General features: G+C 40.6%; 2 protein-coding genes across 3 annotated transcripts in view; one reads left to right on the top strand and one right to left on the bottom strand.

Annotated features, from left to right (window-relative positions):
- The window catches only part of LOC107752062 (chloride intracellular channel protein 2-like), a 6,424-nt gene extending 1,857 nt beyond the window's left edge, over nt 1-4,567 (bottom strand). Inside the window, exons 1-3 of the mRNA XM_016567913.1 lie at nt 4,365-4,567; nt 887-996; nt 267-462 (exon numbers count right to left, since the gene is read on the bottom strand). Coding sequence (XP_016423399.1) covers nt 267-462; nt 887-996; nt 4,365-4,418 — 360 coding nt within the window. The 5' untranslated portion in view covers nt 4,419-4,567. The remainder of the gene's footprint in view (nt 1-266; nt 463-886; nt 997-4,364) is intronic.
- Nucleotides 4,568-7,406: 2,839 nt separating this feature from the next.
- LOC107752019 (protein eva-1 homolog C-like) lies at nt 7,407-17,213 on the top strand. Of its 2 annotated transcripts, XM_016567865.1 has the most exons (8): nt 7,407-7,619; nt 9,419-9,621; nt 9,729-9,852; nt 10,144-10,296; nt 10,485-10,628; nt 14,952-15,023; nt 15,980-16,060; nt 16,425-17,213. In XM_016567865.1, the coding sequence occupies exons 1-8, from the start codon at nt 7,526-7,528 to the stop codon at nt 16,811-16,813; spliced, it is 1,260 nt and encodes a 419-aa protein (XP_016423351.1). In that variant the 5' UTR covers nt 7,407-7,525; the 3' UTR covers nt 16,814-17,213. The 2 variants fall into 2 exon arrangements, with proteins under 2 accessions (XP_016423351.1, XP_016423352.1); XM_016567866.1 differs by lacking the exon at nt 15,980-16,060 and having other exon boundaries at nt 16,425-17,212.
- The last annotated feature ends 42 nt before the right edge of the window (nt 17,214-17,255 follow it).

Here is a 17,255-nt window from a genome sequence, read left to right as displayed (position 1 = left end):
TAAGTCATTTTTTTTGAATAAATTTATTCATTTCTTAAAAAAAAAAAAAAAAACAGTACATGATTTTGGCCATTGCTGATATTCTAATATCTTTGAAACCATTAAAATAAAATGATAAGTCAGCAAGAACTATCCTGAAGTACTGGGTGGAAAGTCTTTGATATGGATGATTTATTAATACTATGTCAATGCATCAGATATTTCTTAAATAAGTGCAGCCGTGTGATTTATGACAGAATAACACTAGAATAATATGTTTATGAAACGTTTTTTTTGTCAAAGTGAAGCCAATATGTTTGATATGGCATTACATGAGCTAACAGACATGCACAATACCGGGGAGGGGCGAGGGTGGTCTCCAGGAACTCTTCGATCTTAATGAAGTCGGTCTTCAGCGTGCCATTGTACAGGAGGAAAGGAGGGTTGGTACCTGGAGCTAAGTCTTTTAGCTCTTCTGGCTTCCTAAACAACACAGGGTGGAGCAAAGGAGAAGGAGTGTAAACCACAGGGTGTGGACATGGTCAATATGAAGTCAGGTATTGTACAAGGAGAGTCTTTGAATGAGACCTAAAGTGATTAATGCTTCTTTAAAACAATATTAAACTCAGTTTAATCTCTCAAAGCACACGGATATGGGAGTGTCCGGTTGGTAAATGGGTGAAAGCTGCATTTGGTTAAGAAGATTTAGATGAGAACAGTGCAATGGGAAAGTTCACACTGCCTTGATCATGTTTGTAGTACTTTGAGCGCCCCCCCAGTGTTATCAAATTCAGTCCGGTGCTGGCCCACAGTTCCTCAGATTTCGCTATTTGTCTACTGAATTCCATTCAATTAGATAGCCTTATCGTCATGTTTCCGAGATATGAAAGCTCAATTTGACACTCACTTCCTCATGTCAACAGTGGTTACTGTGAACTTCACTCCTTTCAGCCAAAGAACCATGAAGAGTCTCTGGCAGAAGGGACAGTTCCCCACATTCTCTCCATCATGACCCGCCTTGAGACGAAAAAAAGAGAAATCCATGGTCAGTATCACATACGCACAGACTAGACACTAGGTCACATACAGAAGGTCACATATAGGTCACATATAGAAGCACACACTGTAGATTTCCTTAACCCTCATGTTCTGTTTAGATTTACCGTACTGTTTTTTTATGTTTGAGGTCCCAGAGACCCTGTATGTATAAAATAATTAATGGCACATTTGACTTTCTTTCTTCTGTGGAACATAAAAAAAGATGTTAGTGTACAAGAATAATGCATCAGTGTCAATAAACTTAAAGTCAATGGGGTTCAGTGTTGTTTCAGTGTTCTTCAGATTCTGGAAAGACATGAGGGTGAGCATGATGACAGAATGTTCATTTTTTTGGTGAATTATCCCTTCAATCAAATCCCAATAGAGGAAGATAAAAAAGAAGTACATCAAAGTATTACTATGTTTGCATGCACAGCCACCTATTGCTAGAAAGCTGCTTAAGACGCAAAATGGCATTTGTCTTTATATACGCTATTACTCTCTAGTATACACTCGGTATACTAATATAAGTTTGCGGTTGGTACTTTTTTTAATGTTTTGGAAAGAATGATCTTATACTCATCAAGGCTGCATTTATGTAATGGAAAAACAGTAATAATGTGAAATATCATTACAGTTACTAATATCACTATTACTCTAGTCTTCACTGTCACATAATCCTTCAGAAATCATTTGAATATGTTGATTTGGTGCTAAAGAAACTTTTATTATTTTTATCAATGCTGAAAACAGTTGCGCTGCTTCGTATTTTTGTAGAAGCTGTGATCTTTTTTCAGGATTCTTTGATGAAAATAACAGCATTTAAGGTCACATATAGAAGCACACACTGTAGATTTCCTTAACCCTCATGTTCTGTTTAGATTTACCGTACTGTTTTTTTATGTTTGAGGTCCCAGAGACCCTGTATGTATAAAATAATTAATGGCACATTTGACTTTCTTTCTTCTGTGGAACATAAAAAAAGATGTTAGTGTACAAGAATAATGCATCAGTGTCAATAAACTTAAAGTCAATGGGGTTCAGTGTTGTTTCAGTGTTCTTCAGATTCTGGAAAGACATGAGGGTGAGCATGATGACAGAATGTTCATTTTTTTGGTGAATTATCCCTTCAATCAAATCCCAATAGAGGAAGATAAAAAAGAAGTACATCAAAGTATTACTATGTTTGCATGCACAGCCACCTATTGCTAGAAAGCTGCTTAAGACGCAAAATGGCATTTGTCTTTATATACGCTATTACTCTCTAGTATACACTCGGTATACTAATATAAGTTTGCGGTTGGTACTTTTTTTAATGTTTTGGAAAGAATGATCTTATACTCATCAAGGCTGCATTTATGTAATGGAAAAACAGTAATAATGTGAAATATCATTACAGTTACTAATATCACTATTACTCTAGTCTTCACTGTCACATAATCCTTCAGAAATCATTTTAATATGTTGATTTGGTGCTAAAGAAACTTTTATTATTTTTATCAATGCTGAAAACAGTTGCGTTGCTTCGTATTTTTGTAGAAGCTGTGATCTTTTTTCAGGGTTCTTTGATGAAAATAACAGCATTTAACATTATAAATGTTTTTACAGTCACTTTTAATCAGTTTAATACATCCTGTCTGAATAAAAGTATTATTTTTTTGACTAACCCCAAACTTTTAAACAGTACTGTATATAAGTGTTTTGCTTTCTCCACAACTTTCCATTTCTTTAGTTGTAGGTTTTATCCACGCTTATGTGTACTCTTCAAAAACATGTTAGAATGCCTTGCATGCATTTACATGACAGAAATCCAGGTATTAAACTGAGAAAGGTGTGTTATACTGAGAAAAAAACAAATCTGTAGAAAAACAGAAAAGGTACTGGCAGGCACTGGTTTTCTGCCAGGATATTATATCCGGACATTACGTTTACGGACATTTCCTTTAACCCTAAAACACAACACAATGCAATTCATAATTTAAAATACTCATAAAACACCTGTGAAAAATCAATACAGAAAATTCCTTCATATTAACACAGTACATTGGGTCATATTTTTGGGCCCTTTTTTTTAGAATGTAGCATAAGAAAACAGCATTTGTGTTTACATGATGTTTCAGACTGCTGCTCTTTTGAAAAAGCCATTTTCTTAAGTGTACATGAACATAGTCAGTAGATATTTAAACACCATTGGGGTCTCTGAGACCCCCAGCAGTGTTATTATTGACTAAATGTGACCCTCTCTACAAAAAGAATAGGACAGAAATAGCACATGTATTTTGTGGGTGTGGGTGGACAATTCAAGAGCTTGATCCAAATAGAGGAAAAGCAGGAATTGTCTAGAAGAGGGAGATAACAGATCTGAACAATGCTTCTATCACCCATGATGCACATCTTTTCAAATTAGAACATTATAATTATAAATAACTTGGTGACCATCTTCAAAGCTTTGATGGTCTTTGGGATCTAAAGGTCACCACTCATCCATATCCTACTCATTTAGTTCATGAACTGTAGCTAAACTGGTAAAGCATGTTAATGGGATCTACAGAATAGGAAATGTAAGAATGTTTATGGGTGTGACGACAGGGAGCCAAGAGCTGTCAGTCTTTCTCTCTGTGTGTGTGTGTGTGTGTGTGTGTGTGTTGATAAGATGACCTCAGTCCTGTCTGTGTGTCTGTTCTGATAAAGAGCAGCGTAAGAGTGAACAGTTATATATCAAACATACTATCCAATTTTCAGTAGTACGTGTTAACTAAGTTGACTGTGATGCTCATCTCAACCTTTGATTCATGGTGCCCAAATGAAGACCTTCCCTAACGGAAAGCACTGATAGAGTGTAAATCCACCATTAATCCACTTTTGCCAACTGGCTCAAGAAGTCACAAGCCGTGTTTTTTAGTCCATAAGAGTGTGAAGTACTTTTTTCCCCCGTCAGTCAGAAATAAATTACACTGATATAATAGGTTGACAGTAAGAGGCGAGCTGTACATAAACTATTTTATTAACCACAACAATTCAATCAAAAGTTAGTATAATTCAGTGAGTTTAACATGACTATTCCAACCATAAGGATTACATAATAATGGACCTAATCACAGTTTACATGTGCTCTGTTGACACCATGACACGTCCCCACTTCAATATTCAGATTAGTAGATTATTTCAATGGTTGATTTTAAAGTTATTATTATTAATAATAAATTACATTTATTTTTAAAATATAATTTAAATATATTATAGATATTATTTTTAAATGTATATTTAATATAATTTGACTTTGAATATTATTTTAATTTGGAATAAGAGTATCCGACCAACTAAAACTTAAAAGTTAAACAACTTACTTTTATGAAGAGCTCGATTCGTGGTTCTTTATCGGAGTCTTGTCTGAGTGCCATTTTTTTTTTTCAGCAGGAAAAAGATTTTAGTCAGTCCAGACCTCTGTGAAAAGTATTCCACAAATTAACCAGAGAGTTGAAGATCCCCAAAAGATTCGCAAGCAGCTGTAATGTGTGAAAGTTATTCAGACTCTTGCTTTCTGCTGTCTCCCTCAGGCAACAGACTTTAAAAGTCAGGAGGGAGGGAGGCTAGAGAGGATGGGCGTAACCCCAACTATATAACTCTGCTGCCAGAATGTGACAGAGAGCTCAAAAATAGCTTTTCATTTTTTCCAGCATGCATTTACACTCAGGAGAAATGTCACAGTGCTATCACAGAAAAGTGCATTTGTATATATATATATATATACACACATACACATATAAATGCACTTTTCTGGTAGTAGTAGGGTAGGGTATGTGGTAGGATTAGTCTATAGTATGTGTATAGTTGATATAAAACATCAGATGTTTATTGTTAAGATACACACACAGTTGTGTGTTAATGGACAAATGAGGGTTTGGGTATGTGATCATTCTCAAGGGATTGGTTCTTTTTAAACAAATAGGTACTTCCCCTCATTCCCTGTGCAGTCCTCTTGAGTCACAGATGCGGTTTGAGTCAGGGAAACAATTCTGTCATCTCATGGCTTCCCTTCATAACTGCGCATATTAACATGGAAACACTCTTAGAATAACTTACACCATAAAGTTAATCTCTTACACCAACTTAGACAATAAAATTCATCCTGTACAACAATGCTATATAAAACAGAATTTATAGTGACAATGTCATTCTTAAAAAAAAAAAAAACGGTTCCATATTTCATCCTCTTAAAAAAACACTAATGGGCAAGAGTTTCATTTCCTCATTCAGCACACAGATGCTGTTTTAAGGGTATTTATTGCATCATTTTGGGGAAATCACAATAGTTTGAAACAGTATTACCATAAAAGCAGACACCTCACTACTATATGAAAAAGAACTGTCCCTTTAAGTATAAAGAGGCCATTGATCATACTATACTGTATACAAAACAAGAGCCTGACATGGAAACTCTTAACAAATCCTGGAAATTAAGTGAGTTTCACTTCGGCCAGCACAGGAAATGAGCCGTGCCAGTTTACCCATGTACTCCCTCCTCCTGGAGCCAACAGGATACTGTGAGTAACAGATCTGAGCTGATAGCTGTTTAGTCCATGCTAGCTTCTCATTCCCGTTATATTGCTCCACCGCAAAGAATATACCAGCAAACAAGAAATCACCATGGAGATGATGAGCTGTAAGGATGCAAGACTAAGCCTCTAATCTGAAGTCATCGTTGCAATCACTAAGCAAACATGTCAAAGGTCAGCACCTTATTGTACAGCATTTAATTCACAAACATTCCTATCAGGCACTAGACCAATCTCATATGTGGGGGTGGAAATTTCTTTTTTCTTTTTGATTGGGGAGGGTGTTTGTATTGATTGATTGCTGAGAAAGCTAAGATGCACTTTATAGATAGTCTTACATGTTTTCTGTCTTCTGCTTAATAGGCAGCACATGTTTAGATAACGTACCGTCCTTATAGAGAAAGCAGACTGACACAAGACTCATATTTTCATCTAGATGTATTTAGTTGCTATGGCAACAGAGTTGTTTTTTTCTAGTGTTTCTGGAATACAGAAATGTGATGCACTCACTAACCACTGACCTCTCTTCTCCAGGCTGAGAGAGGAAGCACTTATACCCTGCGATGATAGGCTATCTACAGGACACCCAGCAGCTGCGAACACACAGCTTGGAAAATCCTTGCTTTATCTCCTGAAACAGGACCCCAAATGTTGATCATGAGGGCCCACTGCAAAGGAAACAAAATAGTCAAGCTCAGCAAAGATCATTTCTTGTTTTGAGTTTTTTTCTTGGAGAGAAATCTGAAAATGGAGAGAATAGCATGATAAAAATGCAAACAAAAATGAAAAATAAATAAATCTCCTTAAAACAAGACCCACTCAAAAAACAAAAGTGTGTAAAATAATGATATTTTCAGAGAATACCTATTTTATGTACATTGATCTTCAAAAGTTTGGGTCACTTTCAACTGAATGCATCCTTGCTGAAAAATATTAATTTCTTTAAAAAAAAAAACTGTTATGTTATACGGTATAGGTTTATTTTTCTTACCCCACCAGCAAATGTGTTTTGTTTTAAGTATATAATTTTATGTGATAAATGCTTAAAACAAGAAAATGAAAAGTCAAACATTTATATTCAATTAAATTATATTTCAAAAAGTATTTGTACTATGTATAATATAAACGTATTATATTAGAAATAAATACATTTTAAGATATAAAGTCGTGGCCTAATGGTTAGAGAGTCGGACTCGTAACCCAAAAGGCTGCGGGTTCGAGTCTCGTACCGGCAGGGATTGTAGGTGGGGGGAGTGAATGTACAGCACTCTCTCCCACCTTCAATACCACGACTGAGGTGCACTTGAGCAAGGCACCGAACCCCCAACTGCTCCCTGGGCGTCGCAGCAAAAATGGCTGCCCACTGCTCCGGGTGTGTGTTCACTGCTGTGTGTGTGTGCACTTTGGATGGGATAAATGCAGAGCACTAATTCTGAGTATGGGTCACCATACTTGGCCACATGTCACGTCACATATAGTAAAACGTTTGAAATCAATTTATATGAAAGCTATATATGAAAACAAGTCTTAATATCTTACACTATTGTTCTTTTCAGGTTAATTTAACTTATAACAGATATTTTTACTTATAATTAAGACTAGAATTCTGATTCAGACTGATCATTACTGAATACTGATCTGTGCTGTACTTTTGACTGGAAACTAAATTTATTATCATCAGGGTGGCTGCTTACTAAAAACAGATGTGTGAACTTTGTCACCTCAAAAAACCCTTTTGATAAATAAATGGAAAACAAGCATGAAAACCGTCTAATTAGTGCAGTGACACAAATGTATGTCAGTGTCAATGCTGTTGAAAGAGCTCTTGTTCTCCGCTCAACACAATGCCACCATTGACCCCTTTCTCCTGGTCAGAAGTCAGAGGGCTGTAAACAGCCAAACAACTTCTCCTAGTTAAAAATCACGGTGCTTCGTAATGTGCGTTGTGCACTATGTCTCCATGGAGCTCTTGTTGGTCCTGGTATTTCCTCTCCATCGCCCTAGCTGTCAACACACGGCAAACCTCGTCAGCTCCAGATTTCTCTGGTGAGTGTTTTTCTCTGATTTTGTGGCTGTGATAGAGGAAATCCAGCATGCTGTCTTGGAGCAAACCTCCCAAAGGAAAGAAAACATTCTGTATTTTGTCTTTCAAACAATCCTTGCCAACAATCTGTAGTGTATCAGCTTAAAAGAGACGGGTGTTAGAGTCACAGAACTGTCCCATCCTGTGTTTATGTGTTATAGTACCATAAAAGTCAGCATTTAAGTGTCCCTGACAAATGTTAGCTTCTTAATTCTTCTGTTCTGTAGTGGCTTCAAGTAATAATAAGCCAAGAATAGCTCATTGTGTTTATTTGTGAGTGTGTCTGTGCCTGGCACTGCATAACAGAGGGCTCTACAGATGCAGAATGGCCTAACCCGAGAGAGAGAGAGAGGTACAGGCCAACCATTACAATTGCCATTGATCCAGTTACGTCTCTTTGAATAATCATGGATATGGTCCGGTGAAGGAACGGAGCCATGCTTGTTTAAAACATAACAGTCTAGAAACCTGAGCTGCGTGGAAAAGTGGAGGATAAGAAAGAGAAAACTGCTTCTAGGGAAGGAAATGCTCTGCAGTATGTTCTCCAAGATTTAAATCCCAAGTCTGCCGTATACAGTGAAAAGGAAGACCTCTTTCAAATCCTGTTGGGGTCATTTCCTCTGACTACATGGCTGTCTTTGACCCCTGCCTCTCTTTCAGTGCAATTTTCTGACAAAGTTTTTTGGATGTGAAAGATGAAGAATTCCTAATACCATTTTTAAAGGAAACGTATCAATAGCAGCTTAATTTAGATTTAAACAATTATTTTTTTTAAACTATTGATAAAATTATTTTGTGATTGACTATAGATCTTTTTAGTCTAATCCCCCCAAAAAAGTATTAATAAAATGATGCATAATGTATTAATAATACAAATAAATGCATAGGCTTACCAATATTTTTGTTTTATTATTATTATTTATTTATTTAATTTTATTTACCATTTTCAGAATCAGAATCAGAATCAGAATGAGCTTTATTGCCAGGTATGTTTACACATACGAGGAATTTGTTTTCGTGACAGAAGCTTCCACAGTGTAACAGAATGACAGTGACAGAACAAAAAACACAGATAATAAAAAATAGAACAAGTAAATAGACAGGACAAACTAACAAAAACATAAAAACAACTGCGGAGCACGCCACGGAGGCAGCCATCAGCGTCGGCGCCATCTTTTCCCCTCCCAAATCACTGAAATTTCTTATTAATAATTTGTAATAACAAATTTGCATTATTATTATTTTGCATTAATTTTGTTATTTGCCATTTTCTCCTTCAAAATCACTGAAATCTATTCTTAATTTTTTTAAATAAAACATTACATAGGCCCACCAAAATGCAAAACAATTAAGAATTTTCATTTATGTTTTCATTTTCTTTTCTTTTTTTTTCTCTGTTCTTTTCTTTTATTCTTTTTATTTTTGCAATGTTCTCCTCCTAGGTTCCAACCCAGTTGTAAATCTCAATTATTGTATTACTGTATTTGTAAGATTAAAACAGCAGTTGTGGTAGAAACTGAGAAGAGCTTTCTGCATCACAAAGTTTTAATGTCAGCCACACCTGACAAGATTAGATTAGTGAGGGAGGGAGTTGGCTTGCCCATTGTCATTCTGCTGGATTTGCACTACAACAGGCTGTACATTAGTTGTGGTCTACAATGCTGTTTTCTAAAAGCATTCACAATGCCTTGTTTGTATGCTGAGCCGTGACATAGGCCTTTATCTCTGCAACAGTGATGCTCAGATGATACTCTCCTTTTAGATTACCTCCACAGAATCCTTAAGAACCACACTGCCCATGCGTGTGATGGAGAGACGCTGTCCATCAGATGCCCCCCCAGAACATCTGTGGCTGTTCTCTCAGCATTTTATGGACGCCGTATTCCAGTTCCATATCTATGCCCACACACAAACCCAAACATGACATGGGAAAACACAGACTGTATATCAACGACAGCCATTCAGGTGTCTTTGATCTGCATTTAATCATTCTTTAATTCTAGAGATAAAAAATCTCTAGAACTCATAATAATTAATGAATTTCAGTCAGAATGTGTGTTTTTTATGTCTAGAAAGTGATGTCTGAGTGCCAGGACCGACGGGAGTGTCAGATTCCTGTGGTGAGTCCTGTGTTTGGTCAAGATCCCTGCCCTGAAACCAGCAAATACATCATTGTCTCCTACAAGTGCAAGCCTGGTGAGACACCTTTATTTGTGCTTCAGCGATATTTTGTAACCGAACAGGACATCTATATCTACATTACATGCACCCAAATAATCAAATTGATGGCGCAGTAGGATTGAAAAGGCCTCAGTCAATCCGTTGGAGCTTGATCCAAATGAATTTCGATCTGATTGAAAGTAATGGTGTAGACCTGAAATGGTCTGATCAGTAGGCACAAAATAAGCATGTAAACACTTGAATCGGACTATATTTTCAAAATATCTTGCGTTTTTCACACACCTAATGAGTTTTCCATCTCCACAGAGCATCATCGCTCGAGAACGGTTTATGAGAATGAGCGGCTGAAGCTGGCCTGTAAGAATGACACGGTTTTGGCCATCTATTCAGCCACGTTTGGCCACCTGGAGCATGACAGCCTTGAGTGCCCTCAAGAGGCTAAAACAAAACCATACATAGGTCTGAGACTGAAATAACACACTTCTCCCATCTAGTGGGAAGGGTTTGCTACAACAGCAGAGGCACCAAATTATGTGTTCAAATCCTTTTTTGTTTTCATTGTACAAAGTAGAACAGAGATCATCAGACATGTTTAAAAACAGTCATTCATTTAATGAGATTATGTTTAAATGCTTGTTTCCTGTTAGAGTGCTTGTCTCTGTCAGCCTTGAGGAGAGTGTCAAGGAAGTGTCATGGCAGGACAAACTGCTCTGTGCTGGCTGATGCTCAGGGATTTGGAGACCCCTGTTTCCCTGGGACCAAGAAGCACTTGCGAGTCTCCTTCACTTGTGGTATGTTTCAATAGGTTAAGGAAAACGTCTCAGGTTACTTATGTAACCATGGTTCCCTGAGTAGGGAACGAGACACTGCGTCCTCTAGGTTTTCTCGCCATGCTGCGGACGCAAGCTTCAGACGAAGAAGTGAATGATGTGTGCTCCCGGCGCTTATTTATACTATAGTCGCACCGGTAGTGACGTCATGGCTGTCGCCGGCCAACGAGTTGGTGTTTTTCAATGTATGCTTCAGACACGGGTCACGACGAGGCGTTCCCCATAGCGACCCCTAGAGGACGCAGTTCGAAGTTCCCATGAAAGGGAACGTCTCAGGTTACTTATGTAACCATGGTTCCCTGAGTAGGGAACGAGACACTGCGTCCTCTAGGTTTTCTCGCCATGCTGCGGACGCAAGCTTCAGACGAAGAAGTGAATGATGTGTGCTCCCGGCGCTTATTTATACTATAGTCGCACCGGTAGTGACGTCATGGCTGTCGCCGGCCAACGAGTTGGTGTTTTTCAATGTATGCTTCAGACACGGGTCACGACGAGGCGTTCCCCATAGCGACCCCTAGAGGACGCAGTTCGAAGTTCCCATGAAAGGGAACGTCTCAGGTTACTTATGTAACCATGGTTCCCTGAGTAGGGAACGAGACACTGCGTCCTCTAGGTTTTCTCGCCATGCTGCGGACGCAAGCTTCAGACGAAGAAGTGAATGATGTGTGCTCCCGGCGCTTATTTATACTATAGTCGCACCGGTAGTGACGTCATGGCTGTCGCCGGCCAACGAGTTGGTGTTTTTCAATGTATGCTTCAGACACGGGTCACGACGAGGCGTTCCCCATAGCGACCCCTAGAGGACGCAGTTCGAAGTTCCCATGAAAGGGAACGTCTCAGGTTACTTATGTAACCATGGTTCCCTGAGTAGGGAACGAGACACTGCGTCCTCTAGGTTTTCTCGCCATGCTGCGGACGCAAGCTTCAGACGAAGAAGTGAATGATGTGTGCTCCCGGCGCTTATTTATACTATAGTCGCACCGGTAGTGACGTCATGGCTGTCGCCGGCCAACGAGTTGGTGTTTTTCAATGTATGCTTCAGACACGGGTCACGACGAGGCGTTCCCCATAGCGACCCCTAGAGGACGCAGTTCGAAGTTCCCATGAAAGGGAACGTCTCAGGTTACTTATGTAACCATGGTTCCCTGAGTAGGGAACGAGACACTGCGTCCTCTAGGTTTTCTCGCCATGCTGCGGACGCAAGCTTCAGACGAAGAAGTGAATGATGTGTGCTCCCGGCGCTTATTTATACTATAGTCGCACCGGTAGTGACGTCATGGCTGTCGCCGGCCAACGAGTTGGTGTTTTTCAATGTATGCTTCAGACACGGGTCACGACGAGGCGTTCCCCATAGCGACCCCTAGAGGACGCAGTTCGAAGTTCCCATGAAAGGGAACGTCTCAGGTTACTTATGTAACCATGGTTCCCTGAGTAGGGAACGAGACACTGCGTCCTCTAGGTTTTCTCGCCATGCTGCGGACGCAAGCTTCAGACGAAGAAGTGAATGATGTGTGCTCCCGGCGCTTATTTATACTATAGTCGCACCGGTAGTGACGTCATGGCTGTCGCCGGCCAACGAGTTGGTGTTTTTCAATGTATGCTTCAGACACGGGTCACGACGAGGCGTTCCCCATAGCGACCCCTAGAGGACGCAGTTCGAAGTTCCCATGAAAGGGAACGTCTCAGGTTACTTATGTAACCATGGTTCCCTGAGTAGGGAACGAGACACTGCGTCCTCTAGGTTTTCTCGCCATGCTGCGGACGCAAGCTTCAGACGAAGAAGTGAATGATGTGTGCTCCCGGCGCTTATTTATACTATAGTCGCACCGGTAGTGACGTCATGGCTGTCGCCGGCCAACGAGTTGGTGTTTTTCAATGTATGCTTCAGACACGGGTCACGACGAGGCGTTCCCCATAGCGACCCCTAGAGGACGCAGTTCGAAGTTCCCATGAAAGGGAACGTCTCAGGTTACTTATGTAACCATGGTTCCCTGAGTAGGGAACGAGACACTGCGTCCTCTAGGTTTTCTCGCCATGCTGCGGACGCAAGCTTCAGACGAAGAAGTGAATGATGTGTGCTCCCGGCGCTTATTTATACTATAGTCGCACCGGTAGTGACGTCATGGCTGTCGCCGGCCAACGAGTTGGTGTTTTTCAATGTATGCTTCAGACACGGGTCACGACGAGGCGTTCCCCATAGCGACCCCTAGAGGACGCAGTTCGAAGTTCCCATGAAAGGGAACGTCTCAGGTTACTTATGTAACCATGGTTCCCTGAGTAGGGAACGAGACACTGCGTCCTCTAGGTTTTCTCGCCATGCTGCGGACGCAAGCTTCAGACGAAGAAGTGAATGATGTGTGCTCCCGGCGCTTATTTATACTATAGTCGCACCGGTAGTGACGTCATGGCTGTCGCCGGCCAACGAGTTGGTGTTTTTCAATGTATGCTTCAGACACGGGTCACGACGAGGCGTTCCCCATAGCGACCCCTAGAGGACGCAGTTCGAAGTTCCCATGAAAGGGAACGTCTCAGGTTACTTATGTAACCATGGTTCCCTGAGTAGGGAACGAGACACTGCGTCCTCTAGGTTTTCTCGCCATGCTGCGGACGCAAGCTTCAGACGAAGAAGTGAATGATGTGTGCTCCCGGCGCTTATTTATACTATAGTCGCACCGGTAGTGACGTCATGGCTGTCGCCGGCCAACGAGTTGGTGTTTTTCAATGTATGCTTCAGACACGGGTCACGACGAGGCGTTCCCCATAGCGACCCCTAGAGGACGCAGTTCGAAGTTCCCATGAAAGGGAACGTCTCAGGTTACTTATGTAACCATGGTTCCCTGAGTAGGGAACGAGACACTGCGTCCTCTAGGTTTTCTCGCCATGCTGCGGACGCAAGCTTCAGACGAAGAAGTGAATGATGTGTGCTCCCGGCGCTTATTTATACTATAGTCGCACCGGTAGTGACGTCATGGCTGTCGCCGGCCAACGAGTTGGTGTTTTTCAATGTATGCTTCAGACACGGGTCACGACGAGGCGTTCCCCATAGCGACCCCTAGAGGACGCAGTTCGAAGTTCCCATGAAAGGGAACGTCTCAGGTTACTTATGTAACCATGGTTCCCTGAGTAGGGAACGAGACACTGCGTCCTCTAGGTTTTCTCGCCATGCTGCGGACGCAAGCTTCAGACGAAGAAGTGAATGATGTGTGCTCCCGGCGCTTATTTATACTATAGTCGCACCGGTAGTGACGTCATGGCTGTCGCCGGCCAACGAGTTGGTGTTTTTCAATGTATGCTTCAGACACGGGTCACGACGAGGCGTTCCCCATAGCGACCCCTAGAGGACGCAGTTCGAAGTTCCCATGAAAGGGAACGTCTCAGGTTACTTATGTAACCATGGTTCCCTGAGTAGGGAACGAGACACTGCGTCCTCTAGGTTTTCTCGCCATGCTGCGGACGCAAGCTTCAGACGAAGAAGTGAATGATGTGTGCTCCCGGCGCTTATTTATACTATAGTCGCACCGGTAGTGACGTCATGGCTGTCGCCGGCCAACGAGTTGGTGTTTTTCAATGTATGCTTCAGACACGGGTCACGACGAGGCGTTCCCCATAGCGACCCCTAGAGGACGCAGTTCGAAGTTCCCATGAAAGGGAACGTCTCAGGTTACTTATGTAACCATGGTTCCCTGAGTAGGGAACGAGACACTGCGTCCTCTAGGTTTTCTCGCCATGCTGCGGACGCAAGCTTCAGACGAAGAAGTGAATGATGTGTGCTCCCGGCGCTTATTTATACTATAGTCGCACCGGTAGTGACGTCATGGCTGTCGCCGGCCAACGAGTTGGTGTTTTTCAATGTATGCTTCAGACACGGGTCACGACGAGGCGTTCCCCATAGCGACCCCTAGAGGACGCAGTTCGAAGTTCCCATGAAAGGGAACGTCTCAGGTTACTTATGTAACCATGGTTCCCTGAGTAGGGAACGAGACACTGCGTCCTCTAGGTTTTCTCGCCATGCTGCGGACGCAAGCTTCAGACGAAGAAGTGAATGATGTGTGCTCCCGGCGCTTATTTATACTATAGTCGCACCGGTAGTGACGTCATGGCTGTCGCCGGCCAACGAGTTGGTGTTTTTCAATGTATGCTTCAGACACGGGTCACGACGAGGCGTTCCCCATAGCGACCCCTAGAGGACGCAGTTCGAAGTTCCCATGAAAGGGAACTACAAATACTTTCTACATTAATGTTGAAGCAGTCATAAAAAGATTTACCTTGTTGTTGTTTATTTAGTACCACGGTATCTACTGGAAGATGTTGGACGTGGAAACCTAGATCCTTTCTTGCTCTCTGACTATACACATGGTAAGACAAAGAATTTTATAGTGCAAACTCTCTTCATTACTAAGTTAATTTACTAAGCTAATTTTCATTTTAATAAACTAGCTTGTATTAAAAAAGATATTTTCAACGTAATAACTGCAACTCATTACATGTGTGAGTACTGCATATGAAAAAATTACAGGAAAGTTATACAGTTGTGGTCAAAAGTTTACATACACCTTGCAGAATCTGCAATATGTTAATAGTTTTGACAAAATAAAAGGGAACATAAAAATTTCATGTTTTTTTTCATTTATTTGTTTTTATTTAGTATTGCCCCGAATAAGCTATTTCACTCAACAGATGTTTACATATAGTCCGCAAGACAAAATAATAGCTACATTTATGAAGAAGTTTGCATACTCTTGATTCTTAATACTGTGTGTTGTTATCTGGATGATCCATGACTGTATTTTTGATCATTGTTTATGAGTCCATTGTTTGTTCTGAGCAGTTAAGCTGCCCACTGTTCTTCAGAAAAATCCTCCAGGTACTGCACATTTTCAATTTTCCAGCATCTTCTGCACCCTTTCCAGCAGTGACTGTATGATTGTGAGATCCATCTATTCACACTGAGGGCAACTGAGGGACTCATAAACAATTATTGCAAAAGGCGAAACATTCACTGATGCTCAAGAAGGCAACACAATGCATTAAGAGATGGGGGGGGTGTATTAAAAATCAAGCATTTGAAAACTTTTGATTGGGGTGTAAACATCTGTTATGTGATATTCAGGGCAGTACTAAATAAAAATTAAAATGCATTTCTATTATCCTTGTTATTATTTTAAAATGATTAACATTTAGCAGATTTTTAAAACTGTATGTAAACTTTTGACCACAACTGCCCGTGACTCAGCTATATAACATAACTGCTAGTCATCATGGTTGATGGTCTTGCTGACTGCTGGATCCAATCCCGTCTTCCCCCTTCACAGAAGGGTGGTATACTGGCCCCGGTGTGTCCAGACCACAAAACATTTTCACCAACTCTCTGGAAATCTTTTCCCAAATCCAGGGTATGTTAGATGTGTGGTCTGTTCGCAGAATGTTCAAATGATTTGATGCCATTTTTACTTACTATTATTCATCTTTCTTTTGTATGATCAACTATTTATTCAATTTTAAAATGTACACGTTTTGTTATATGCTACATGTAAATAATCAGTAAATACTTAACACTTAACATGAACTATATACACATGCCAAAGCCTTAGAGAACAAATGAATATGAATATATATTTTTCTTCATGGTTTGCTAACATCAGCAGTCAGCAATGGCCTTCATATACTAAATGTGGTAGTATCTTACTAATAGATTTGTTGTCATCTATATTGTTGATTGTATTGTTCATCCTGGCCTCTCTTTTCCATTTGCCCAAGGTCTTCCAGAGACAGTGGCTTTATACTTTGTTTCTGGTATCTGTGCCGGTCTGTTCTTCTTGCTGTGTTTGTTCGGTCTCAAGTCCACCCTGATTAGAGATCTGAAAGACCTGGCCTCTGAGCTAGGAGATGAGCTCAAGTCCTCCCACAGGACACATGGAGGACTAATAGATGATTTTGATGAAGATGACGCCTCCTTGCGGTCTTCTTTTCGCCACCTCGCACGCCCTTACCGCACACCAGACGTCTTCAACCCAGAGATGATAATGACAGTGGTGATGGAGGAGAGGAAGGATGAAGACAAACCTGAGATGCCCAATGGAGACATCTGGCCTCATATCAACTCCAGCCCTTATGCCATGCACAAAATCAAAACCTCGTCTGCTTAATCTTTATGTTCTCTGCATATCTGACTGTTTTCCCTGTTAAAAGAAACACTAATTATACGATTTAACATGAATGAAGTCCAAGATTAGATTTGAGAATTAGTGATGAGAATTGTGACATTGGTATCAAACCCACCTGCTTATGTTTTCTGAATAGACTGTATGTATGCATTTTCATATTTATATATAATTCAACTTTTTTTTTAAATGACTGGGGGTGGAAGTCTGCGATGTGATTTCTTTGGAGTGCACATTACAAATAAAGGAATAGTGTGCTTATCAAACACAGCCATCCAGGTGGAATTTGGTTTGAATAAAAACATGTAATCTGTTCTGGGTGGAACTGAAATAATAATACACTTGCAATACACACACACACAACATTATGCAACCAAAAGGAGCGCATCAGCTCTATATCCATTTTGAGATTTGAGATTTAGCAACA

Source organism: Sinocyclocheilus rhinocerous, unplaced genomic scaffold (assembly GCF_001515625.1).
Source record: "Sinocyclocheilus rhinocerous isolate Xijiao unplaced genomic scaffold, SAMN03320098_v1.1 scaffold662, whole genome shotgun sequence".
Lineage (NCBI taxonomy): Eukaryota > Metazoa > Chordata > Actinopteri > Cypriniformes > Cyprinidae > Sinocyclocheilus > Sinocyclocheilus rhinocerous.
This window is presented reverse-complemented; position numbering and strand designations above follow the sequence as displayed.

Bases quoted from the DNA above. Each gene is read 5' to 3' on its own strand.
- LOC107752019 (XM_016567865.1), top strand. From the start codon at position 7,526: ATGTCTCCATGGAGCTCTTGTTGGTCCTGGTATTTCCTCTCCATCGCC. The intron at 7,620-9,418 runs GTGAGTGTTTTT...CTCTCCTTTTAG, and splicing joins GTCAGCTCCAGATTTCTCTG to ATTACCTCCACAGAATCCTT. The intron at 9,622-9,728 runs GTGTCTTTGATC...TTTTATGTCTAG, and splicing joins TATCAACGACAGCCATTCAG to AAAGTGATGTCTGAGTGCCA.